The sequence below is a fragment of the Lissotriton helveticus genome, chromosome 2_1, assembly GCF_964261635.1.
Source record: "Lissotriton helveticus chromosome 2_1, aLisHel1.1, whole genome shotgun sequence".
Taxonomy (NCBI): Eukaryota; Metazoa; Chordata; class Amphibia; order Caudata; family Salamandridae; genus Lissotriton; species Lissotriton helveticus.
The window spans coordinates 356,628,604-356,655,146 of NC_136059.1; the positions used below are offsets into that span (position 1 = coordinate 356,628,604).

General features: G+C 49.8%; 1 protein-coding gene across 14 annotated transcripts in view; it reads left to right on the forward strand.

Moving 5' to 3' along the window:
• NIPBL (NIPBL cohesin loading factor) overlaps positions 1–26,543 on the forward strand; it is a 1,942,504-nt gene that overhangs the window by 1,832,986 nt on the left and 82,975 nt on the right. For all 14 annotated transcript variants that reach the window (XM_078674965.1, XM_078674957.1, XM_078674966.1 and 11 more), the window contains one exon: positions 3,815–4,015. In XM_078674965.1, the coding sequence (XP_078531091.1) occupies positions 3,815–4,015 (201 nt within the window). The remainder of the gene's footprint in view (positions 1–3,814; positions 4,016–26,543) is intronic.

Genomic DNA, 26,543 nt, shown 5'->3' on the forward strand with positions numbered 1-26,543 from the left:
AAAGTAAAGCACTGACTGGACATTGAGTTTATCAGCTGGTGGTACGGTTTACACTGTATTCTGAATGTCTAACCCCACCTCACCGCCTTGAGTAAGCCTTGGACTGCTCTGTCTCGCTACCCTGAGAGAGTCAAGTGCTGGAGAGGAGTACTTGGTTATCCAGTTTTGGGTCCCTTAGTACTGAGGCCCCAGGACACCAGTGTGGGAACACTCCAATTGATGCGATTGGAGCGCAGTTACCCCTAGGTGCCCTGGAAGCGAAGGATTTAGTAAGTTCACACTTAAAAACTTTTCAGTGAAAATCTAGCAATGCTATCCAATGGGAGAAAATTCAGGTTACAGTTAAAGTACGTTCTCGTTAGTTTTGTAATCCAGTACTGGGCTCCTAGGTCCAGCACTGGGATCTCTACTTCAGACAGGTTAGTCATTACGTTTTAGTAGTAGGTACGATTTTTAAGGAATATTTCAAGTTTTCAAAAGTAGACACTTTACAGGTTACTAGTAAACCCGGTTAGGATTACTTTTGCGGTTCAGTACTGGGCTTCAAGGTACAGTTCTGGCTTCTCTCCTGATCACAGGTGAATACTTCGGAATTCGGTATTCAGCTGATTTTATAGGAATATTTTAGAGTTTCAAAACTTCACACTTAGAAGATTTTTCGAGTCAAACCAGTCAATGTTATCCTATGGCTGGAAAGTGAGTTATCGGTTTCCGGGTGAGTACTCGACTTGTGAAGTTAAGGTTCTGGGCATAGACTCAGGGGTCCCCCAGGGTCAGGTAGGTACAGTTGGTACACCCTCAGCGGCACATGGGCAGCCGGGTGTAGAGGTAGGTAGGCCCAATGTTATTCAATGGAGGGGAGGGGGCCTTTGGTTGGTGGTTGCAAGCAAGTAGGCCATGCGGCTGTGGGAGCTGAGCTCCTGGTCACTTACTCAGGGCAAGTGGGGAAGTAGAGTAAGGTAGTAGTTGCACTTCCAGCGGCACGCGGGGGGCTGGATACCGGGTGCTTTTGAGCCGTCGGGCGCCCAATGTTATTCAATGGAAAAGGTAAAAAGGGAACAAAGGCTGCAGACTCGGGACGGTGATTTTTCCGGTGCGACCACCACTTCCAGAGAGGCAAGTTGGGATCTTGGAGAAGGGGTAGGTACTCCAAAGGAAGGCACAGGGGGCTGCAGGGAGCCGGATGAATGGGTGTCTTTTGGTGTTGGGAAATCTTACCCTCGGCTGGTCATGGTGGGGTGGGGGGGGGCTCTGGTTCTGAGGCTGCAGGTGTCGTCTGGTTCGTTGAGGAGGGTCTTTGGGCACTGGACTTCAGGTCCCAGTCGCTGGGGGGACGTCCTTGTGGTCTTGGTTCACTCGGCCACGGGCTGGACTCGGCGGTTTCATAGTGGGCTGGATTAGCGGTTCCTGGCTGACACCAGGGGTGTTGCTGTTTGAGTAGAACCACTGCTCGTGGGAGTCCCAGTCTCTAAGAGGGTCAAGGCAGGCAGGTCCTCCGGGGTTCTCTGGGTTGCTGTCCGCAGGAGACGCTGGGATTTAGCAGGAGCAGGTTCAAGGATCAACAGGCTGGTAGGGCTGGGGCCAAGTCAGTTGGTGTCGTCCTCTTGTTAGCAGCTGCACGGCAGGTCTTCTTCTTTTTGGCCTTCTTTCTTGTTTCGAAATCGGGATCTGAGTAAGGAAGGTTCAGGGTGCCCCTAAATACTAAATTTAGGGGCAAGGGCAGGGACCAATAGGTCCCTGTCCTGGGGTGAGTATACCCCTATCCTGCTTCTCTCCTGTGGGAGGGGGCAGGAGCCTATCTCTGATTGGGCAGGGCTCCCCATCCTCAAGATGGCCGGAGCCCGGAGTTGTACTTCACCTCGCCTCTCCCACCTGAGGGGTGGAGTTGGCACAGGCTGGTACACCCCCTTTCCTCGCATAGGGTTTCCCGACAGTCTTCCCGCCAGAGTGGGGCTCAGAACTGGTGGTGGCCAGTTGCTGAGTACAGCATGTGGTCTGGAGGAGCTCACAAAGGCGGCATGCCTTTGAAGCATCCCCCTGCCCATCCTGGGGTAGGAGACCTAGCACCTGCCTAGAATATGCATTGTTGCAGGCCCAGGAGAGCGGGGGGCTCTCCACCCAGGGGTCCAGCAACATGTCTGCTGTGTGGCAGTCTCTCAGACAAGACGTGGATTGTAGGTTAGGTTTCAGGGGGTATCTCTAAGATACCCTCTGTAGTGCACTTTACATTAAATCCCACATCAGTGTGGGTTTAATGTGCTGAGAAGTTTGATATCAAACTTGTCAGTCTTCAGTGTAGCCATTATGGTGCTGTGGAGTTCGTAATGACAACCTCCCAGCACCATATACTCTTATTGGCATCACTGCACTTAGTGCCCAGGGTTAGCCCTGGGTACTGTAGGGGCACAGGGCTCATGCATCTGTGCCAAAACCACTGGCCTAGCACACCCAGCTAGACGGGTGACTGATGTATGCCAGGGCAGTGGGTTTGTGGGCATGGCACACAGGGATGTGTGCCATGTCGACTCTTTGTTTAGGTCTGCAACAGGACACTCAGTCTGCAAAGGAAGGGTGTGGGCGTCAGGGTGCAGGGCCCCTAAGGGTGGCACAATAAGCGCTGCAGCCCTTAGGGGTCTTCTCTGGTCACAATGCCTTGGGTACCTGGGGTACCATTTCCCAGGGACTGACATGTGGCCAGAGATGCCAATTGGGTTTTAGCTTCAATACAGTTTTAGGGAAGGAACACCGGCCCTGGGCACCTGATTGGCGGGACCCCAGGGCACACTCAGTCAAAGCACATCAGCAAAAAGTGGGGGCATACCATGCAAGAAAGATGGCACTTTCTCACAATCTCCTAACAGAAAACCTGATTGTTTTTTTACGAGTTAGGGCGGATATAACGGCAATCAATCTTATGGCTAGGACTGTCACCAGTATTTTTTTCTCTGTATATAGGAGTGCAAACAGGTGATATGAACTGCAATTTGTGGCTGGATTACCTTAATTATTGATTACCACTATTGTGGCACGACGATGGTCGGGTGAAGGAATACCCTTAATTCTCACCTTAACATTCATATTAAGAAGATGGGGGCCCAAGGATACGGTGTTTCTTTTTTAGAACTCATACGCCTTTAGAACCTGGAGCCTTGCCCAGTTTTAGTTTGGCAATTGTCGTCTGTACTCCCGGAAGTGTAAGTTCCTCCTCTAGCTTCAAGCGGTCTTCCCACGTAAGCGTTTGTATGTTTACTGTGGCTTTATATTCCTCAATACGTGAGGGTTTTATCCTTTTTTCAGCACTGGTTTCCGAGTGAGCGTTTTTTTTGTAGCTGTGTGATTCAAGAACCATTTGGCCTTACCTTGTAGATCTTGACATGATATTGCCATACCATTCATTTCTGATCATATTATTGTTTCAAAGATACATTGATCTTTTTGACACACTGGTTCCACAGCCAGTTTTTATAGTGGCTCAATCTTTGTGGCGCGGAAGGTTTCATAGAAGAAACTGAAGTCAGATCATCATGGAGCGCTTATATGACTCCACTGACTTCACAACCAGTCAAAGTCAGCACGTAGTCATACACTACGCCATCCCCCGACACGCAGAGGTACTGCTGAAAATTTCCAGATCCAGTCTAACGCCTGGGGAGTATTCAAAATCTGCAGCTAGACTATGTCTCTACCAGATAATGTGTTACCAAAGGTAAGTAAATTGTTCGATAGACTTCGAATTTTCACAGTGCATTCACTTTGTGTATTTTGTTAATCAGTCAGAGAACTTTTATTCAATAAGTTTGCTTTGTAATTGCAGATGAAAGCAGTTGCTGGTATAAAGATGTCTTACCTGGTACAACAGGCAATCAACTCCAATCTTAATGAAATTATAAGAGGTTTCAGACAAGACGAGTCTACAAGTGCATTGTGTGCACACCTTTATTCCATGATTCGAGGAAACAGACAGCACAGACGAGCATTTCTCATTTCTTTACTGAACCTCTTTGATGATACTGCGGTAAGGTCACTGTACCTTTCTCTATACTTCACAGAAAGCTATTCACATCTTTGCTGGAGTTACAAGTGCAAATGTTTGCGTAGAATTAAATAAAATTGTACTTAACTTCGTAATACAAATTCATGTTAATTAACATATCACTTATGTCACACATGCAATCAATGTAACGGTGAGTATATACATCTGAAAGAGACATTAGTGATAGATTCCTTACCTTCGAATATCTCCAGGCGCCAGACTGGATCTGGAAAGTTTTACCAGGGGCTGACATGTGGCCAGAGATGCCAATTGGGTTTAGGTTTCAACACAGTTTTCGGGAAGGAACACACGCCATGGGCACACTCAGTCAAAGTACATCAGCAATTCAGCAAAAATTGAGCATGCAAGAAAGATTGCGCTTTCTCACACTCACAAATCGCGATTGGGTCAATGGCAGATCCCTCTCCCTTCCCCAACCGGAGCACACTGTGGTGACGGGTGCGTCCCTCCTGGGATGGGGAGGCCACTTGGGAGAGGCGGAGATCAGAAGCCTCTGGTCTCCGGCGGAGTCTCGGCTCCTTTTGGAGCTTCGGGCGATCCGGCTTGCACTGAAGGCATTCCTTCCCTCTGTCCGGGGAAGTGTGACGCAGGTGTTCACGGACAACACCACCACCATGTGGTATTGCAACAAACAGGGCGGGTGGGGTCCTGGACCCTCTGTCGGGAGGCTCTGCGCCTCTGGACATGGCTGGAACATCAAGGCATTTCCTTGGTGGTTCAACACGTAGCAGGTTCTCTGAACGCCAGGGCGGATGATCTCAGCCGCCGGTACATGATGGATCACGTATCGCGTCTGAACTCTGACGTGGCGCAAGTCTCTTTCTGCAGTGGGGTGAGCTATGCAGTGGGGAGATCTATTGGCCACCGAAGAGAACGCGCAATGTCATCAATTCTGCGCGTTGGAATTTCCAAGGCGGCATTCGCTCAGGGACGCTTTTCGTCACGACTGGAGTTGCGGTCTATTGTACGCCTTTCCGCCTATACCACTTCTGCCCAGAGTGCTGAGGAAGATTCGGCACGAACGGGCCCGAGTCATTCTGGTGGCTTCGGACTGGGCACGAAGGTACTGGTATCCCGAGCTACTCAACATGGCGATCGATCCCCCGATCCGACTGCCTCTTCGGGAGGATCTTCTGTTGCAGCAGCAGGGGATGGTCCTTCACCCGAACCTGTCCAGCCTCCACCTCTATGCATGGAGATTGAGCGGCGACAGTTGACAGCCCTTGATATTTCTTCCGAAGTCTGTGATGTCATTCTGGCAGCCAGGCGTCCCTCCACGAAAATGGTATAGGCCTGCAGGTGGAACAAGTTTGTGGCATGGTGCACAGCTAAGCCTGTGGATCCCCTTTCTGCCCCTCTTTCCGAAGTTCTTTTGTTCCTTCTTTCCCTGGCCCAGCAGGGCTCTGCTCTGGGCATCAAGGGTTATCTATCTGCTATCTCTTCCTTTCTACGGCTTCCAGACCATTCTTCTCTTTTTAAGTCCCCGGTTGTTAACTATATTCTGAAAGGCATTACGCACACCTTTCCTCCTGTGCCGTTCATCATGCCTCAATGGGACTTAAATCTCGTCTTGACATTTCTCATGTGCGCTCCATTCGAGCCCCTTCATAACTATCCCTTACGTCTTCTTACTCTCAAGACCTGGTAGCTATCACCTCTGCCATAAGAGTGAGTGAGCTCCAGGCTCTTTCTTCCAAACCTCCATTCCTTTCTGTTCATCCCGACAAGGTGTCCCAAGGCAGGTCCTCACCTGTCCTTCTTTCTTGCCAAAGGTTGTAACGGCCTTCCACATCTGGCAGACCGTCACTTTGCCCACCTTCTTTCTGCCGCCGCATCCTTCAAAAGAGGAAGAGAGGCTCCACCGTCTGCACCCAAAACGTGCGCTCTCGTTGTATCTGAAGCGCACACAACAGTTCCGGGTGGATGACCAGCTCTTTGTTGGCTACGTGGTTGCCAAAAAAGGTCGGGCCGTGCACAAACCGACCATCTCTCGGTGGGTCGTTCTCTGCATCAAGGCTGGTTACTCGTTGGCTAAGGAGCCTCCTGTGGGGCTGCGTGCCCATTCCAGCAGGGCAACTGCAGCAACTACTGCCTTGGGACCCGGCGTACCCTTGAAAGACATTTGTCTGGCAGCTACGTAGGCCTCGCTGCACACGTTTACCCAACATCGCTGCCTTGACAGTCAAGTTCGGAGAGACTGCTTCTTTGGCCGTTCTGTTCTCCGTGACTTTCTGGTGTAATCTTATTCGCAGACCCACCACCGGGGTTGGTATTGCTGGGTTATCTATTCTAAGGTAAGGAGTTTATCACTAACGTGTCTTTTTTAGATGCACAAGTTACTGCTACTTGTGTAACAATATATCTGTAAGGTTGTTAGAGATAGACTCCTTACTGCCCCACCCATCCTACCCGTTCTGCGAACTGATTACTAGGGTTAAGGACATCCCTTTTTAGGGCCCTAGTTTCATGGCACCAGTGGTCAGTTGCTTGCATGGCTCTGCGTTCCTGTCGTGTATAGAACTGACGTCAGAGCACATAGGTGGTCTCTAAGTAGTCTCCGTGATGTCATCTCGGCGCATACGCTGCCAGCGACTGACGCGTAGCCGCACAACGCCACCTACTGACGCGCAGGGGTACTGCTAGCAAAACTTTCCGCATCCAGTCTGATGCCTGGGGATATTCTAAGGTAAGGAATCTATTAGTAACTAATCTCTCTTATAGATAGATTGTTACACAAGTAGTAACTTGTGCATATATATAAGAACTGCACTTGTATACATCATACAAATTAAACTAAATTCTGCCAGGCAGATATCAAAGGAGCCTAAGGTGCGTGATTCCCTGACCTCACAAAAAAATACTATCTGATAACTTTGTACTGCAGATTCTTTACTATATAAAATTCCCCAGGCATCATACTGGGTCCAAAAACCTTGACCAGTACCCATGTGTGCCAGTAGGTGGCGTCAGACGACTCCGTTTAAGCATTTTACTCACCGGAGGTGACGTGCACAGTGCCTATGTAGACGCCATCCCAGTGCGCTAACATCTGGGCTCGCATAGAGCAGCATATTTCGCTGCCTCTGTGAGGCATCAAGTAATCAGTATTACTACAGAAACTCCACCCATTGCATTTGTCTTTGTTTTGTGGCTTGCAATTGGTGGAATCTGGCCGTGCTGTTCTTATCTTGCTCATTGTTGACTTGTGGTCCGATACATCACTTCCTTTTTCTTCCCTTTCTGGAGGAAGCAGCATGGACCAACTACAGTTAACTTACGCTGCTGGCTGTTATATTTTTTTTTAGGGACTACTTTTTTTCATTGCTGCTTGTTTTCTTTGTTGCTTGCATTTCACATCTGAGCTCTGCTCTGCAGATTGCTCTCCCCTTTGCCCCCTCCTTCACAAGGCAGCTGGTCTCCGCCCCCCCCCCCCCCCTGGTTGTAGGCGGGGCCCAAAAAAGGATTCGCAAAGACCGGAAGCTGGTGACAAACTTTCTGTTCGCCAGTGCAGTGTGGATTAGATGCGGCCCCTGGTAATGTTTTTCCCAAGGCTCCCGATCCAGTACAAAATGAAAAAAAATTCTTTAAAGCCTTTCAGAAAATGTTGTCTCGCACAGGAGCTTGCAGTAAGCCACGTCCTCCCCAGAGGTCTCCCACTCGTGCGCGAGTCCTGGAGCTGCCGCAGCCAGGCAGAGATCGGAGCAGGCTCGCTCGCGCAGTGTGGACGAATGTACAGCACCCGTGGGAGGCAACAAGCTGTCTTTTTCAATGGATTTAGGTAAAAGGACCGTTAAGGGTTTTGCAGCTTGAAAGTAAACTATGCTCAGCCGATCGGCATTCATATGGGCAGATTGATAGAAAGTGAGCGGTAAATCTTCCCAACCAAGCAGACACCCCCAGGCCCCTCAGGTCAGTGGCTTGTTTTAGGACTTGTGCCCTGTCCAATACCTTAGGGTTAAGTTCGCGCTATATAAAATAAGCACAAAAAAAAACTGTTGTGTCCCAGCAGACGACTGACAGAAGCTACTTCGCTGTTGATTCAGAGCGAAGCACGTTGTTCCTACCCCCAACCCCCCCACCCCCAACATTCCGAAGTATGAAACCGTGGGCTGTGCTCACTTTATTTTCTCTGTGATCTCATTATTGTCCCACTCTCATTGCCCGCCGTCTCGACCGTATTCGGACTTCAAGTATACGTGATAACGAACAGGCCTATTGTGGGAATGACTGTATCATTTATTGTGAAACTAGCTGGGCTTTAATAGATCCTTTCTTTTAGGTATGCAGGTATTAAAAATAATATAAAAAACAGTATACCAATTCACAGTATGTGACTAAACATAAATGCAGAAATGTTTGATTCCGTCATCGGACCTCAGTCAAAAGGTAGTTCGCAGTGTGCGCGTCATAAGTTATGGAAACATTGCACTTTTCTCAGCTAATCGAACCAAAAATTCAGTGAATGGGCAATTACGGTGTTTAGTTGTAATTGTCGTGTGCTGGAAGGACATCATTAGCGATGGTTTTAACATAACACGAGGAGGCTGTTCTTCCATCAGATTGTAAGTCGTTCTTTGTAGGTTTGGCATTAGCCACACCAGAATATTATTACATTCACAGAATCTGAAAACGGTTGATATGTGTTCTTTTTTTATTTATTTTTATGCATTGAGCTTTTATGATTTAACACTTTTTAAAATCGAATAAAGCGTATTTTGATTGATTGCTCGTATTCTTGTTATGAAGAGAATTGTTTGAGAAAGGCCTGTCTGAGATTTAAAGCCAGTGGAATCTTAGAATGTTTATCGTGGCAATTACTTATTGTTCACTTATTAAAAAAGAATGGAAATGTCACGCTGTTTAGACCATTGAACCGCAAACGTTACAATAGTTCATGTTTAAACACAATGGTCACGGTTTGGTAGGAAAAAATAATAAACCACGTAATTGTGATTGATTAAGACCTGTAGCTGTACAGAAGTTTCCTCAGCTTTTGGGGTGACTGGCTGTTCAAGTTATCTCAAACAACTTTCTACATGCCTTTTATGTATTTAGGGGAATTACTATATTCCTTAATTATGTTTCTTTTGGGAGGTGTTTCTGAGATTTTACTTTTTATCAGTTTTTATTTTTCGAAATAGTAATTTTAGTTGAACGTAATTTACCTGGGTGTTCTGTATGTTATTTTAAACCATTACTGACTTGATAAGAGTTGACTTGGCTATCCCATGTTTATCTGACATTGAGTGCTCCCTCCTTTAGGAGGCGCTCTGCAGTGTGATTGTACTAATACAGCATGTTGTGTATGCATGGCTCTTGATAGGTAGCTATTAGCGTGAATAACTGAATTCTAAATCCAGTAATTCACCGCTATGACGTGGCAGAAATGGCTAACACAACTTGTTATAATCACAAAGCCCTTCCAGCCCAGGATGCTATGGCTCTCCCGAGAGTCTCTCACTGCAGCTTGCATACTTTGGCTCAAAGCTGAAAACACTGCTGCAGGACACAGAAGGAAGGCATAGAGCAGCGGTACTCTCAAACATGTTGACCAGGGTCCACAGAGTATGATCTGTGGTATTCGTGAGGCCGCATTGATGCTAGCTGTTTAGGAGTCGATCTTTGCCGGAGTTAAGTGGACGTAGGGATATCAAAGCATGTACATGGTGTGGTCAGTTAGTCGAGTTATTTTGAGCATTTAATTCCATACTGGCCTATAAATTAAGCTCCTAGTCTCTAGAAGAGTCATAGATTTGACAATGCTCTTGTGCAGTATCAGAATTGCTATACCTCGACCGCAGCATGGGATAAGCATAACTCTGCTTGCTATCCCTAACTTAAGAGATACAAGTGGAAAAATAAATCTAACTTGGTTATTGAATTGGAATGAAACTGGATTGCTCAATGGGAAACCAGAAGACCTGGGAGCAATATCTGCTTCACCACTTGCCCATATTGTGTGATCTTAGGTAATTGTATTATTTTAACTTTGCTGCCTTTATCTTCATGATCACATATAATAAAAATCATTACAATTATGGACATACAACAATAAAAACCTATATCAGTCAATTGCTAAAACATTTACACATGTGGGACAATAAAAAAGAACATGAACTGAGTTTGTGTCTTTGCTTACATTATTGTCTCACACTCTTTTAAAACCAAGTCTGGATATATAGCCCTGTAATCCATTAATAGCGTCACGAATAAGTAGCTAAGGCCGCTATCAAGTTAAACAATATAGTAACAAGTTAACGCAGCGGGCGGAATGCTGCCCAGTGCAAATTAACGATCGTCGACTCACTAGCTCGCACAGATTGTAAGCTTTTTTTTACTGCCCTTGCGACAAACTTGGTGAACTCTATGTTAAGCATTGGATTGTCTGGGTTCATAGAGGTAGAGATGGCTGGTTGGCAGGAGCGGACACAAAGTTTCTTCCATTCGTCCCGTTGCAGAATCTTTCGATCGTTAAGAAGTGCAGGGCAAAGGCATACCACATGTTCAATCATTTCCCTGCTACTCCTGCACCCCCTGTACTTTATATTGTTGGTTGTATGGCGACAGCCTGCTAGATGATACAGGAAGGGCCATTCTCCCATTCTGAGGGCCAACAATTTTTTTTTCCAGTGCACTGCGTAGGTGCACAACAGGTGTGGCCCCACAACCCCTACAATGAACCCTGATGTAACTGTCCAGACGTGCTAACGTTGAGTCAGTTGTGTTCTGCCAGAGTGTAAGGACCAGGAACGGACATTCCTTTTAATATATATTTCGAGGGTCTGCTGGGATGGTTTGGAACTCCAGATTTGGGGACCAAATACCAGTGATATCCGAGGAGGAGTTCATAGCTCTTTTAAAAAAAGGTATGTACAGGCTCCCCGCAGATTGTTGTCCTCCACATTTTACAAGAAGTTTTCACCATCTGTCCCAAACCCCCTCTGGCACTCCTCAATAACTCTCTCAGTTCAGGTTTAGTCCCCGATTCCTTTAAGATAGCTGAAGTCGTTCCCATTCTGAAGAAACCCAATGCTGACCCCTCCTTAATGTGCAACTTTCGTCCCATTTCGTTGCTCCCTTACCTTAGTAAGGTGCTTGAGGCCCATGTCACTAACTTCCTTAGTTCATTCATTGAACGTTCCCAGTTCCTTGACCCGCAACAAGCAGGCTTCAGGCCAGCTCATTCTACTGAATTAGTCATCCTTTCAGGTTCGATGCATGTGGGCTGCTGAATTCATATCTTGTGCATAGATCGCCGCCTAGTGTTGGGTCCGGATGATTGCCCATTGTTGTCCTGGAAGAGTCTTCGAAGTATCACGAGATAGGTGGCTCCTCCCCTGGACTACAGTGCGCATGGGCATCGACTCCATCCTCAGATTGTTTTTTTCCGCCATTGGGTTCGGATGCATGTTAGTTAACTCAAGTTCGGAATCGATAGTAAACTTTCTTTTTGGCCAAAAGGCCTTTAGTTATCGTCGGTATTGTCTTGCGGTCGGTGCCAGTTCTTGTTTCAGCTCGGGTTCCGAGCCGAACCTCCAAAGGAGCCGCGTGGCTTTCGGCACTGAAGGCCCTGTCGACGCCAGAGGCCTTATCGACGAACCATCATGGAACGGAGCCCGTTCAAGAGATGTCCCGTTTGCAACTCCAAATATCCTCATATCGACGTCCACCCGGTGTGCAACAAGTGCCTGTCTCTGGATCACGATGAAGCCAGCTGTATGGCTTGTTCTCGTTTCCGCTCCAAGAAGACAATTCGACTTCGTTGCTCAGCGCGCAAGGAGGCCCAGCAGACGGCACCTGACCCAGTGAACATTTTCGATACCGAAGAGGATGAAGGAGTCAAGGAGGAAGTTCGAGAGTCTGATCCTGCATCGGAGAACGACTCCAACTACGACGCAGATATCGAGATGGTCGATATTGATAACGTCGTCGACGAGGTAGGAGACGACGATGTGGCCTTTGGGGCCGGAGAAGATAGCTCGGGCGAAGAGCAAGGCCTGATCGTTGTTACGGGGCCCGAGACCGAAACACTCAATAAGGCTCAGGTCGAGGGATCGCCACATGGCCTTACCCGAGATCGTACACTCAGTTCTACAGCCTCGCCTCAGGGCCCGGCTACGGACATTTCTAAAGAGCCACTGGTTGACCGATCGAAACCGAAAGAGAAAGCTTCGGTGTCTACTCAACCTCAAGCACTGGAGGCAAAATCGAAACCGAAAGTGCGTATTGCTTTGGTCGGCTCGAAGTCCTCCGAACTATCGGCGCCGACGAAGCACACAAGTGTTGTCGACCCGGTGAGGTCGCTGAAGGGTGTCGAGCCGAAGACTGCGACACAGAAAAAATTGGTCAAGGACGTCGACCCGAAAAAGTCGGTGCCGAAGGCCGTCGACACTGAAAAAGGACTCGGGGCTCGGAAGGTCCTAGATCCTACGCGTCGACCAGATAAGGCTATAAGCAGTACGAACCTCTAGCCAACGCCTGGCGGTGCCTCGAAGGAACCCGTCGAGTCGACACAGCCGTCCGCCTCCTTCTCCAAGCAGGTGTCGGAATCGCTGAAACGCATTAAGGAGAAGGCTTCTCCTGTCGGACCGAAGGACACTCAAACACCACAGCCTCCCACTAAACCTCAAAAATTGTCGGCACCCATCCAGTTCACACTGCCGCCGAAAGTGGTACCTTAAGCCTTCGCCTCTAAACCGGCCGTCGAAGCGTCCAAAAGGGTGTCCACGGGGCCGAAGCCTACAACTGCGGACCTTGTCACAAAGCATCGACAGCCCCTGCTTGAAGAGCAGTCGAGGCAATTCATCGACGCAGACACGTGTAGACTTTCTATTTATAAGAGAAAGATCGCCCCTGAAGAGCCTATGGAGTCATATAAAATTCCATTGAAAAAGAAGGATTCTACTAATTCACCTCTTCTTGTTGAGCCTCTTTCACCACTTGGCCAAGACACTGCTCCTATCTCCCCAACTTACTCAGATGTGGAGACGGGAGAAGGTGACAATGAGGAGTACAGTTATCCTATGGACACTGATCCTGAAGATCACAAAGACGCTGCTGACCCAGGAGATCCACACACTGCCCCAGACAGTCATGCGTATGCTGTAAAAACCTCGCCTACTGAAGACTCTGCGGCGTTTAATGCGCTTATTGAAAGGGCAGCCAAAAATCATGATGTCCAGCTCCATGCTGACCCTATTGAAGTTGATTTTTTGTTTGACACCTTCTCCACCTCGGAGAGAACTGTCAAGACTCTGCCAATGCTAAAGGGTGTCTTAAAACATGCTGGAGACATTTTTAAAGAAAACACCAGAGCTAGTGTGATTAACCCCAGGGTTGAGAAGAAGTACGAGCCAGCACCTGGGGACCCTACCTATATAAAGGGACAGTTGCCGTTGGACTCTCTGGTTGTTTCAAATGCCCGGAAGAGGGCAAACTCGCAAACAACGGGTGATGCGCCTCCCCCCTGATAAAGAATTTAAAGTGCTAGAAACATCAGGGAAAAGGGTGGCAGCTCAAGCGGCCAATATCTGGCGCATTTCCAACACTCAGGCACTCTTAGCCAGATATGACAGGGCTCATTACAATACACTTGAAACCCTGTTACAACACTTGTCAGATGAATATAAGGAGGCAGCAGAGATGCTCATACAGGAAGGGAAGCTTATATCAAATGCATCTATCAAGTGTGCGCTGGACGCAGCAGACACCGCGGCCAGGGCAATTAACACAAGTGTAATGTTGCGCAGACACGCCTGGCTGAGAATCTCCGGCTTCAAGCCCGAGATACAAACCACCATACTAAATCAGCCTGTAAACCCTGATCACTTATTTGGACCCGAGGTGGACACCACCTTGGAAAAAATCAAAAAGGACACTGAGACTGCAAAGTCTATGGGAGCTCTACAGTCCCAGCAGTTTAGGGGTGGTTCTTTTCGTCGCTCCAACAATAGAGGAGTTTCCAGAGGCCAGCTGTCACAGCAGACACAATACAGTAAAGGAGGCACGCAAACCACCTACAACAAACAAGGTAGAGGTGGCTATTGTGGAAACCGCGCCAAGGGCAGAGGTCGTGGAAAGAACCGCTCCCGATCCTCCGCCACTAACAAATGTGACGCCTTGTCACTGCCCCCGACCATGCCACACCAGTCGGGGGGAGACTGCAACAGTTCCTACCAGTCTGGACATCCATCACTACAGACAGGTGGGTGAGAAAGCTTATCCAGTACGGTTATTGTCTGGAGTTAACATCCACTCCACCCAACATACCCCCAAAACACCGTCCTATGTCCACAGAGCATTTGCACTTATTGCAGCAGGAGGTGGTCGTCATGCTGCAAAAAGGAGCAATAGAGCTCGTGCCTGTGGAGGAAAGAGGTACAGGGGTGTACTCGCTGTACTTCTTAATCCCAAAAAAGGACGGGTCCCTCAGACCCATATTGGACCTCAGGCCCCTAAACCAGTACATCCTATCAGAACACTTTCACATGCTCACATTGCAGCAAGTTCTACCGTTACTCAGTCAGGGGGATTTCATAGCAACATTAGATCTGAAGGATGCATATTTCCATATTCCGCTACACCCGTCACTCAGAAAATACCTCAGGTTCACCATTCAAAATCAACATTATCAATTCAAGGTCCTCCCTTTCGGAGTGACGACGGCACCCAGGGTGTTTACAAAGTGCCTGGCGACAGTGGCTGCACACCTACGGAGACAGAACGTTCACGTCTACCCTTATCTGGACGACTGGCTTATCCAACCGAAGCCGGACAAGCAGTGTGCCGCCCACGTGTCCCACTCCATTCAACTTCTTCACGATCTGGGGTTTTCACTGAATTATCCAAAGTCCCACCTTCAGCTCGCCCACGTACGGCAGTATCTGGGCGCGACAATAGATACTCTGGCAGCCAAGGCACAGCCAAATTCAGTGTGAATCAACAGCATTCATTTGCTGATACAAAAATTCAGACCACAACACTCGCTTCCGGCACGTGTGTTCATGCAGTTGATAGGCATGATGGCCTCCTGCATCTTCATAGTCCCGCACGCGAGACTACATATGCGTCTGCTTCAGGAGTGCTTAGCACGTCAGTGGAACTAGGCTCACGGACAGTTGAAAGACCTTGTGTTGGTGACCGGTCGTGTATACAACTCTCTGCATTGGTGGACTCCACAAAACCTTTGCAAGGGCCGACCGTTCCAAGAGCCTGTGCCACAGATTATTCTGACAACGGACGCTTCTCTCCAGGGATGGGGAGCTCATGTACTCCACTACACAGTGCAGGGACTATGGACAGCGCAGCAGAAGAAGATGCACATCAACCTTCTAGAACTGATGGCAATCTTCTTGGCAATGAAAGCATTCAAAGTACATCTGTGCAACAAGGTTGTGTTGATCCGGACGGACAACATGACGGCCATGTACTACATACAGAAGCAGGGAGGTACACACTCTCCACAGTTGTCTCATCTGGCTCAGAGCATGTGGAAGTGGGCCATTCAGAGAAACATCTTCCTTATGGCGGAACACCTCCCGGGCAAGGACAATCAGATGGCGGACCTGCTCAGCAGGCACAGCCACCAAATGCACGAGTGGGAGATACATCCATCTGTACTCCACCCATACTTCCAGCAGTGGGGTCATCCACAGATAGACCTGTTCGCCACAAAGGAAAACGCCAAATACCAAAGCTTTGCCGCCAGGCTTCCACACCCACAGTCGCAAGGCAATGCGATATGGATGAACTGGTCAGGCTTATTTGCGTACGCTTTTCCCCCAGCACCTCTCATACCGCTGGTGGCACGCAAGCTAAAGCAACACTCGATGACACTCATCCTGGTTGCTCCAACGTGGGCACGCCAACCATGGTACACCACTTTCCTAGAACTATCCGTGGTGCCGCATCAAAGGCTGCTCCTCACACCCAGGCTTTTGACGCAGAACCATGGCGACATTCAGCATCCAGAACCGCAACAGCTAAACCTGGCGATCTGGCTCCTGAGGTCTTAGATTTTGGCTACCTCAACTTGCCTCCCGCCTGTATGGATATCATAACAGAGGCAAGAAAGCCCACCACCAGAGCGTGTTATGCGGCAAAATGGAAGCGGTTTGTCATTTATTGTGCAGACCACGACATCAACCCGCTAGATGCATCTACCCACAACATCATTTGTTATCTGTTACATCTATACAAATGCAATCTAGCATATGCTTCCATTCGTATACATTTGTCCGCAATATCAGCTTATCTCCAAAACAGGCAGCACCTTTCGCTTTTCAGAGTACCTGCCGTTAGAGCCTTTCTGGAGGGACTCAAACGAGTTATTCCTCCCCGGAACCCACCGGCTCCTGAATGGAACCTAAATGTGGTCCTCACCAGACTGATGGGTCCACCTTTTGAGCCTCTACACTCATACGAGATTCTGTTCTTGACGTGAAAAGTGGCTTTCCTCATAGCAATCACATCGCTGCGACGCGTTAGTGAACTCCAAGCACTCACTATCCAGGAGCCATTCATACAGATTCACTCCAACAGGGTGGTACTCCGTACTAACCCTAAGTTTCTTCCTAAGGTGGTTTCGCAGTTACATATCAATCAGACTATAGAACTGCCAGTGTTCTTCCAAAATCCAGAGTCCGTGGCGGAGAGGAAGCTCCACATACTGGACGTCAAAAGAGCTCTAATGTACTACATTGATAGGACCAAAGATTTTCGGAAAACAAAATAACTGTTTGTTGCCTTTTCGCCACAACACAAAGGCAACCCCATTTCCAAAGCAGGTATAGCCAGGTGGATCGTTAAGTGCATTCAAATTTGCTATCAAAAAGCCAAGCGCACATTAACGGTTCCCCCACGGGCCCACTCCAAGCGAAAGTTGGGGGCCTCCATGACTTTCCTTGGAAATATTCCTTTAGAAGACATATGTAGAGCAGCCACATGGTCTACCACACACACATTTACAAAACACTACTGTGTAGATGTGTACTCCAAACAGCAGGCAGCTGTAGGGCAGGCTGTTCTAAAAACACTTTTTCAAACTGCTGCAGCTGGCACAGGCGGCCGCCACTAATGGAGGGACTGCTAGGTATTCTATGCACAAGATATGAATTCAGCAGCCCACATGCCTCGAACCGAATATGCTACTTACCAGTGTGCATCTGTTCTTGGCATGTAGGGCTGCTGACATTCATATCGCCCGCCCTCCTCCCCGGCGCCTGTAGCGGCTGCAGCACTTACTCTTAGCATGGTCATCACTCACGGTGTTACACTCCATCTTTGCCACAATGGCTAAAAACAATCTGAGGATGGAGTCGATGCCCAAGCGCACTGTAGTCCTGAGGAGGAGCCACCTATCTCGTGATACTTCGAAGACTCTTCCAGGACAGCAATGTGCAATCATCCGGACCCAACACTAGGCGGCGATCTATGCACAAGATATGAATTCAGCAGCCCTACATGCCAAGAACAGATGCATACTGGTAAGTAGCATATTCGTTATGGACGAACTTAGGAGGGGAGCGGATCTTAAGACCAGCCAGGCCTTAGTGCTCCTGGATTTGTCTGCTGCCTTCGACACGGTCGACCACAACACCCTAATCGACCGTGTCAGTGACGCCGGCATCCAGGGGCCGGCCCTCAGGTGGATCTCCTCTTTCCTTAGTAACCGACATCAGGCTGTCCGCCTCTCCAACTTCTCTGCGAAAAAAGTTAAGCTGACTTGTGGTGTCCCCCAGGGATCCTCCCTCTCTCCCCTTATATTTAACTTGTACTTGACTCCCCTCATTCGGTCCCTACGCGGAAACAAAATCACTGCCTTTAATTATGCAGATGACATTCAGCTGGTCTTCGATATCGATTCCTCAGATCACTCAATTTATAACTTTCAGTCAACCATGTGCCTCATCAGTAATTGGATGGAGGCCAATCACCTAAAACTCAACCCCGATAAGACGGAGTTATTCTTGACCGGAGGTACCTCTAATCCGTGGAATTCTAACTTTTGGCCCCCTCGCCTAGGTGTTCCTCCCTGCCCTGTTGACTCTGCAAAAAGCCTGGGAGTCATAATCTCTAAAGACCTTTCCATGAAGTCCCAGATTAGCGCGGTGGTATCCTCCTGCTTTTTCCACCTCCGCAGAATTCGTAAGATCTCCCGATTTTTAACTACGGAAGCTTTAACCCTGGCTCTACTGGCCCTGGTCATCTCCCGTATTGACTACGCCAACTCACTTTACGTTGGCATCCCCGCCTACCAGCTCCGTCGTCTGCAGGTGGTACAAAATCAGGCTGCTAGACTAATTTTTCATCAACCTACACACCATCACGTCCGCCCCCTGCTTAAAAGCCTTCATTGGCTCCCAGTGGCCAAACGTTGTGAATTTAAACTAGGCTGCATCACTTTTAAAGCACTGGTCGGCCTCGGTCCAGCCTTTGCTTCTTCCTTGCTTCACCGCTACCTTCCCTCTCGTAATCTTCGCTCCTCCCACTTGGCTCTACTCACAACCCCTACATTTATTCGCAAGAAACACGGAGGTCTTAGATTTTCTTTCCTTGCCCCCTACTGTTGGAATTTACTTTCTCTGGAACTTAGATCTACTACTTCCTACATCCATTTCAGATCCCGCCTGAAAAGGTTACTGTTCTGCCAGGCCTATGAGTAACGCACTATCTGTCCATTAACCTTCACTGCTGGTCTCTGCTTCTCCTCACCGCTCATAGCGCCATGAAACCGCCTGGTGTAAGTGCGCTCTAAAAATAACTTCTTGTTGGTACAGAGATTTAATGGTGGTTACCGGTGGCATCCTGGTGTTCAATTCTGCATGTTGATCAGTTGTCTCAGCTTGGATTGTACCGGAGGAGAACTGCGAGGAACTTAGATTATTCTGAACAGCCAAAGTTGGAAGTTTAACCAGGGAACCTTCTTCCTTTTCCATTTTGTGAAGTGGGTCGTTAAATGCAACATACACTCCAAATACCACTCATTGCCACATAATTACACTGCACTCAATGCAACATACACTCCAGATACCACTCAGTGCCACATAGTTACACACCACATAATTACACTCTATCACATCACCACAGCATCACTCAGCACCACCGCAGCATCACTCAGGGGCACCACATCACTATGTGCTACCACAGCATCACTGAACACCACAGCATCACTCGTCGCCACCACAACATCACTCAGTGCCACCACTGCATCAATCTGTGCAACCATTCCACAACAACTTGTTCAAATATGTTCTCTCAATGTTTTAAGCTTTATTACAAATGTCACAAAAAGATGTTAATATTTCACTTCTGTTCTTGGATTTTCGTCACAATAAAATACACTGAACATAATCTTCACAAAAGTTATTTACAAAAGTTTAAGCTATTGCAATTATAAATTACTATAACTTTTATTTAAGTATTAATTATTTTAAAAAAATGTAAGCAATTGTTATTTGTAATATCAATACATCTAAGTCACGTAAATACAACACATATTGCATTACAAATGCTATAGGTGTCACATTTGCGAAAGTTAAAAGTATTGGCATTGTAAATGACAAAGCTATTAATTTCGCTAACCAACACATAAATAAACAAATTGTCATTTACGATACCAATAGCTCAAACTTTCCTAATGCGAGACCTATTGCATTGCAAATGCTTGTCTTTTTTTGGGGATCCGGAAGAGCTACCAGTATCAGTATTAGTGTCTGTATTTTTTTCAGCTTTATGCTACCAATGTGTTAGGGATTTCCCATAAAAAGCCACTGGTTTTTAAATCCTGTGGGGCTTGTCACAAGCAAATGTTTGTAAGAGACCATCATCTGGTTTGTCTGTGATACCTGGAACCCGACCATGATTCCAGGAACTGTCCGACTGCCATACCATGAATACGAAGCCGATTCAGGAGTGAGAGACGAAAGTCCTGGCGGCCTGACATCAAGACTCCACACCGCTCCTGATCCTTTGGAATGTACCGAGCCCGCTTTCAGTGGTTCTCATTGATCGTTGTCAGTCTAATTCGTCATCTGATAAATCCCACAAGCTTGAAAAGTCAAACCGCTTGACGACCTCACCGCGTCGGTCAGTCATTGGATGAGGCAATGTAACAATGCCACAAGTCGAGACCCTGCTCCTGCACTCCACTTGTGGACTCTGAGCATGAGTTGCTCTGCACCTCCCCGAATCTTCTGGAGGCGAAGCGACCTCTGCCCAACTCAAAGAGCGTTCATGAGGCTATCCCTTTCATATTTGGTTATGCAGTCCCATTATATTATAGATGATCCATCTGAATCTGTTTCGAAAGATCATGCAAAAGAAGGCCTTGCTATGTTATTATCTACTGAATTTTATTACGAATTTGAGATTTTCACTCTGCCCTCCTATAACTTACAGGGTATCTGATAGAGATGTCTAGCCACTGATTTCTTAACTTAGAATACCTCCAGGCGTCAGACTGGATCCGGAAAATTTTCCGCAGCAGCACCTCTCCGTGCCGGGGGGACGGCGCCGTCCACGGACATGACGTCAGCGGAGCCATATATGCCCCTCCCGGTGCGCTGACGTCAGTTTTCTTCTTTTCTGTGTCCGAGGGCGGATCCTGGAAAACCAGCAGTTCCATGGCCTGGTTTTTGGGCCTTCTTGACATCCACGGTGTCGTGGGAACAGTGTGCAATGCCTTCCGGTTTTAAGGCTTGCGAAGCCTGCGCGCGTCAGATGTCTGGCACTGACCAACACCTCATCTGTATGTGGTGCCTCGGCATGCACCATGACTCCAAGGACTGTGACACCTGTCAGAGGATGGAACCAAAGCACTTGAGGGAGCGTTGCATGAAATTGCTGGCCGCATGGATGTATGGTCCTATCGGGATTGTTCCCGAGGTCGCTCCCGCGACCACCGTTAGACAACAGGTATACGTAAGCACAGGCATCACTTATGGAAATCTGCTTCCAATGTCCGTGCCGCCCATTCCCCTCTCACTATGCCGGGTAAGGGCGCACGGCAACCTCATCCTCTGTATCCACCCTTTCCGAGTGTTGGGGCAACGCCTGCCCAAATGGAGGCTTATTCTAAGGCACTCCAGGCTTGTTTTAAGTCGCCCCCTCTCCCTGGTGCGCCTTTGGGTCCCACAGAGGTACCAGGCTGTCATGACGGGTCTTCGTATGCGGACGTTTCCCCGGCACCGGCTGTGTGCGTCGATTCCGGAGCCGACGGGACACCACCAAGCCAGGGCCTAGAACACAGCCCTCCCCGTCAGTCAGCGCATAGCCCTGTGCGGCTTCCTACGCTGACGTTGGAGGCGAAGCCGGTGTCGATGCCGGGAACTACACCTGGCTCAACGCCGGGTCCGGCACCTCTTGCTCCCCCCAGGAAGTTGGCAGTGGGATCGACGTCGGTCGGCGTCCCGGTCGAGTCCTCTGTGGAGGTTGTCAACGTCCTGGCAACTCCCAGGCATCGTCTATTTCCTTTGATGGTTGCTCCTCTCAATACCTCGGGCGCGATAAGTCTCCAACGCGGCGTCGGTTGACGCCTGTAATACCATTTACAACTCCTCATTTGCAACCTGATGCTTCCCTAGACTCCCCAGATCAAGGAGCTAGAGAGAGTGCAAGTACCCTGTGTTGCCTGGCCTTCGGGTCAGTCTCGGGCTCCTCCACTCCTCATGTCTAGTGCTAGGCTTATCCTTCAGCCGTCTTCTACCGACGGTTTGTTGTCACCTACAAGGATACAACTGAATCTAGTGCTGCCTTCATGCGCTCTATTCAGGAGCCGGCTGCTGTACTCCGCTTTCAGCCTCCAATGGTGCCTCTACTTTCCGATCCTTTATTGGATCTGCTCCATTTGGAGTCTATCGAAGTAGAACCTTTGCTGCCCTTTGTGTACTCCTCTACTTGACGTTCTGCGTGGCACATGGTCAAGACCCTCTTCGGGTGACCCTATTGATGGGGCTATTGCTCGTAGGCACCACCCTGCTCCGGGTGATCCTCTTTGCCTGAACAACTTAAGGCTTATTTGTTCAGGCGGCTTTTAATTTCAAGCTTCACCCACATTCCCATTATTACATCCCACCAGGGAGTCTCGTGGCTGGATGATTGTGGTCGCCGGCATTTCGCCTCTGCCAGCGCAGGCATCCGGGCTTTAAATACGGCCTGTGTATTTGCACACGCATCCTCAGCTCCTTGGGACTCAGTTGCTAATCTTCTCACTTCAATTCCGAAGGGCCACAAACAGAATTGCTTTGCCTTCTGCTGCATGGCAGAAGCATGGCTGAATTCTCTCTTAATTCTTCCCTTGATGCAACTGACTATGGATCTAATAGAGACTACTAGCCACAGATTCTTTAACGTAGAATTATCCCCAGGTGTGAGACTGGATCTGGAATTTTTTTGCCACAGCATCCCTGCGTGCCGGGGGACGGCATCACGCGACTCCGCCCAGGCGTTGTCCGCGTACGGGATGTCAGCGAGGTCACAAGTCCCACCCGGCGTGCCTACGTCAGTTTTTTCTTTTTCACGTGCAACGCAGATCCGGTTCGTGCTCCAGGCCTGTTTAGGCCTTTCGCTATTGCGTGTGTTTGTGGGAACAGTGTGCGGATGCCTTCGGGCTTTAAGACGTGCTCGTCGTGTGGACGCCTGATGTCGGCGATGGACCCTCCCCTCATTTGCATGTGGTGCTTGGGGGAACATCATGACTCCACTGATTGCGAGGTGTGCCAGCAGTTGAAGCCGAAGTCGCGGTGGGAGCGCCGGATGAAACTTCTCTCGGCTCGCATGTCCAGATCGGCTACGTCTCCTCGATCAGCTTCTGCAGAAGGTTTTTGAAGCCGCCGTCGTCGTCCTCATCCCTCTCCTAAGCCGCAGGAGCGTCGCTCACCTGTCGGTAAGTGTCGCAGTTTGTCCCCGAGGGCTGGTTTCCGGCCTATTGGGGGTGTGGCTTCTCCGCAGGTGATGCGGCCCTGTGTATCGTCCCCCTATCCACTGTTTCCTGTTGAGGGAGCGTCGAGAGCCCAGATGGACACATATGCAGCGGCTTTGCAGGCCTCGCTGGCTTCTCCTCCTTCTCCTCATGGGACATCAGCGGATCCTTTGCATTGTGCGGGACCCTCTGTGGCGGCTCCAGCGCCGACTGGCTCGGTTCCAGGTTTGGAGGATGGGGTGCGGCCCTTCAGAGTCCCTCCTTCGGACCACGGTGCCCCTGCTTCGCCGCAAACTCCTGCTGGAGTCCCTGTGGTGTCGTGGGAGGTTGCCGGGGCTCTGGTCGCATCCCCGAGCCCCTCTCGGCCCTATGGACAGGCAGCGATCTTGTCTGAGGCTGAGCTAACGCCGCTACGGTGCCGGCATCTGCTTGCCCTGGCGGTGCCACAGGCCGGCGGACCCCCCTCGTCCCTTCATGTGTCGAGGCTGGCGGGGGACCCCTCCCCAGGCCCCTCTCGTCCCTCCCCGGACCCCTCTCGTTCCTCCCCGGACCCCTCTCGTCCCTCCACGGACCCCTCTCGTCCCTCCACGCAGGCGGCTGCCTCGTCGGAGGTCGAGTCAGCGCTCCTTTGCCGCCTCTGCTCCGGCCCAGCCCAGGTCTCCTGTGCCGTGTGGTGTGGAGGAGGCCCTGTCCGGCGTCTCCTTTGGCGCTGGACAACGATGACGTCCTGCCTCAGGTTGCGGACTCTACGGCGCCGGACAGGCGCTGGGTCGTGGACTAGTCTACGGACGCCTCCTCTATCCCAGGAGGTTGGGCGCCTGCTGGTGTCGTCCTTGCCAGAAATGGGCTGCCGTGTCATGGCTTTTTCCCCGACGTCATCAAAGGACGGCTCCTCACCGTGGCTGCGGTTTTCGCCGGAGGAGCCACAGGTCCCACACTACTCGGCCCCTCTTTCTCCATTCCGGACCTGACCCTTCCCCACTCCGATTGGCTTAGGGGATGGCCGCCGTCGCTTGCAGCCGTTGCCTACGGAGGTGCGGCTTTCCCCACCGCGGGACCCTACAGAGGCGGCATTCGCTCTCGCCGTTTCCACGGCTTTGGGTATTTTGCGCATGGGTGATCCGGCTGCCCATTTCCCCGCGGGTCATCTTCTGGAAGTTCTCCACCAGGGCTTTTGTGGGAGGGAGCTGCTGCTTCCCTTTGAGGGTTCGCTCCATTCTTCTCTAATGGGAGCTTGGGGGCGCCCCGCCACAGGGGATCCGGTGCCCCAACACCTTCTGCAACGGCACCTTACCGCACCGCTGGACCCGGTTTGTCTTTCCCTCCACCCCTCTGCCACCATCCCCCTTTTGCGCACTGCCTTTCCCTCCCTGCCGCCTCTGTTGTCTCCACCATCACGGGAGGCCAGCTGGCTGGACTCTTGGGGGCGCAATATGTTCACTTCGACCAGTGCGGCCCTTCGGGCCCTTAACACTTTGTGTGTTGGCTAGGGCCACCTCTTGCTTGTGGGACTCAGCGGAGTCCCTTGGATCTCCCGCTTCTCAGGAAGGTCCTGGTGTTGATTTGCGGCACCATGCGTTGGATGGCCGGGAGCTGGCAGCGTTTATTCTTCGCTCCGCTCTGGAAATCTCGGAGGTGCTTGGTCGTGCCATGGCTTCTTCGGTTGCCCTTCGCCACCATGCTTGGCTTCTGGACAGTGTGTTCCCGGAAAATGTGTAGGAAAGGCTGGTAGATCTTCCCTTCGATGGCACTCTTTTGTTCCATGCCCTGGCAGACTCGGCCATCCAGAGGTTCTTGGCGGGGCTTCGGCCTCCTCCCCCTCAGTGACCTGTGAGTTGATCTGGTTTTTGGTACTATTCTTTCGTTGGGGCGGGTCGCCCCAGTGGTGTGATCTGTGTGCATTCGAGTCCTCTTTGATGGGACTGTGGTTCTGTTTGGCTGCTGGCCGGCCCTTCTTGACTGTGTGTTTTTGCCTTGGGTTATCTACACCAGGTTGGCCCTGAGATTAGGCCTTCTGTTTTTTTTTCTCTCTTTGGCTGCTTGACAAGCCTTCTGCGGGGTTTTTCTTGCGGATTTTTCTGTTGTCCTCTCCTGTGGAAGTTTCTTCCTAAGAGGGTTCCCATGTCTTGGGACCTGACATACCCTTTGTGGGGTAGTGGTAGCTGTTATATAGCTTGTTCTGTGCTTGGGAGTTGTGGTCGCCTTCAGGCCTCTGCTCTCCATGGCGTTTAAGTACGTTGCAGGTGCAATTCCCTTATTGTTGGTCTGGAATGCCTATGGTGGCGCCCCGGGGTGTTCTTCTCCGGGGTCACTACGCTGTTAGCCTGGTCTGACCTGCTGTCTGCGGCCTAGCGCCATGGCTCTGGTTCCACTTCTTTTTGGGTCGTGTGTGCGGGCCCCTCCCTGAGGTGTGTTCGGGCCCTTCTTCGCCTTCCTGCTCTCTGTCCTGGGGACTGAGATGGATTTTGTGTTCCTTCCTCTTTCAGACGCTGCCTGCCTGGGCTTCCTGGGTGCCCCTGAACTACTCTTTCTGCTTCCACCTGCTTTATTGCTGTCAGCGCTGTTCTGTCTGGTCTATTGACTTCTGGCTGTGGTAGGCTCAGCTGCCCTCTTCGCGGAGTGTGTTCCCAGTGAGAGGGCTTGCCTTCTTTCTACCTCGTCTCCTTGGAGCCTCTAGGTTGATCTTCTTCCTCTTTCTTGCCTTGGCCTTGGATGGAGGTTCTGTTGCCTTGTATGGGCGTGGGGTGCTTCGGCCTCCTCTTGCCTTGCCCTTGTTTCCTCTGCTGAGTGTGAACGGGCTTCCTCTTCTTTTCTTCTTCACGTATCCCCTTTGGGGTCGGTGGTGTTCTGACTGTAGGGGTTCCGCTTGCCTGGGGGGACAGGGCTCCTCGCCCTGTCCGTTGGACTCGTCCCAGGTGGGACACTGTTATGTCCAGGCTTATGGGGTCCTCTCTCAGACCCCCTTCACCGTGGGTATGGCTAGGGTATCTATTCTACGTTAAGGAATCTGCGGCTAGTAGTCTATCAGATTTAAGAGTTACTTTCCTTCGGTAACGATGTATCTGGTAGAGACGATTCTAGCCGCATTGATTTTTTTCACACATAAACACATTAGCGCCACTTTACAGTGTTTGCCAGAGAAGCGCTACTTTTGTTTTCTCCTCTCTTTGACCGACATTGTTTTCCCTGGGTGGGAAAGTACACCTTTACTGGAGGTACTGAAATACCTGCTTGATGTGTGAATTGGAAAAAAATGTGTACAGCGGCTGTGTTTTCACACTGCCTATGTTTTGTATGGATATAAAAAATGGACACTGAAAGGGGTCCTTTCTGGAACCTTTAGTCATTGCCTTTACTTTTTAGGCAAAAGCACTCACTAATTTCTGAATGAGTGTAAAAGGAAAAAGGTAACCATGTTGTTCCTGCTTATATTTCACATGCTTGACTTAATCTTGCATTCCCTATGAGTGTGTGCTTTTTCTAGGATGTTATTTTTTTAGGCAGCATATTGCTCTTGTCTATTGCGTAATTTTAATTGAGTCACATCCAGGTGTTTATAGGGGGTCAGTG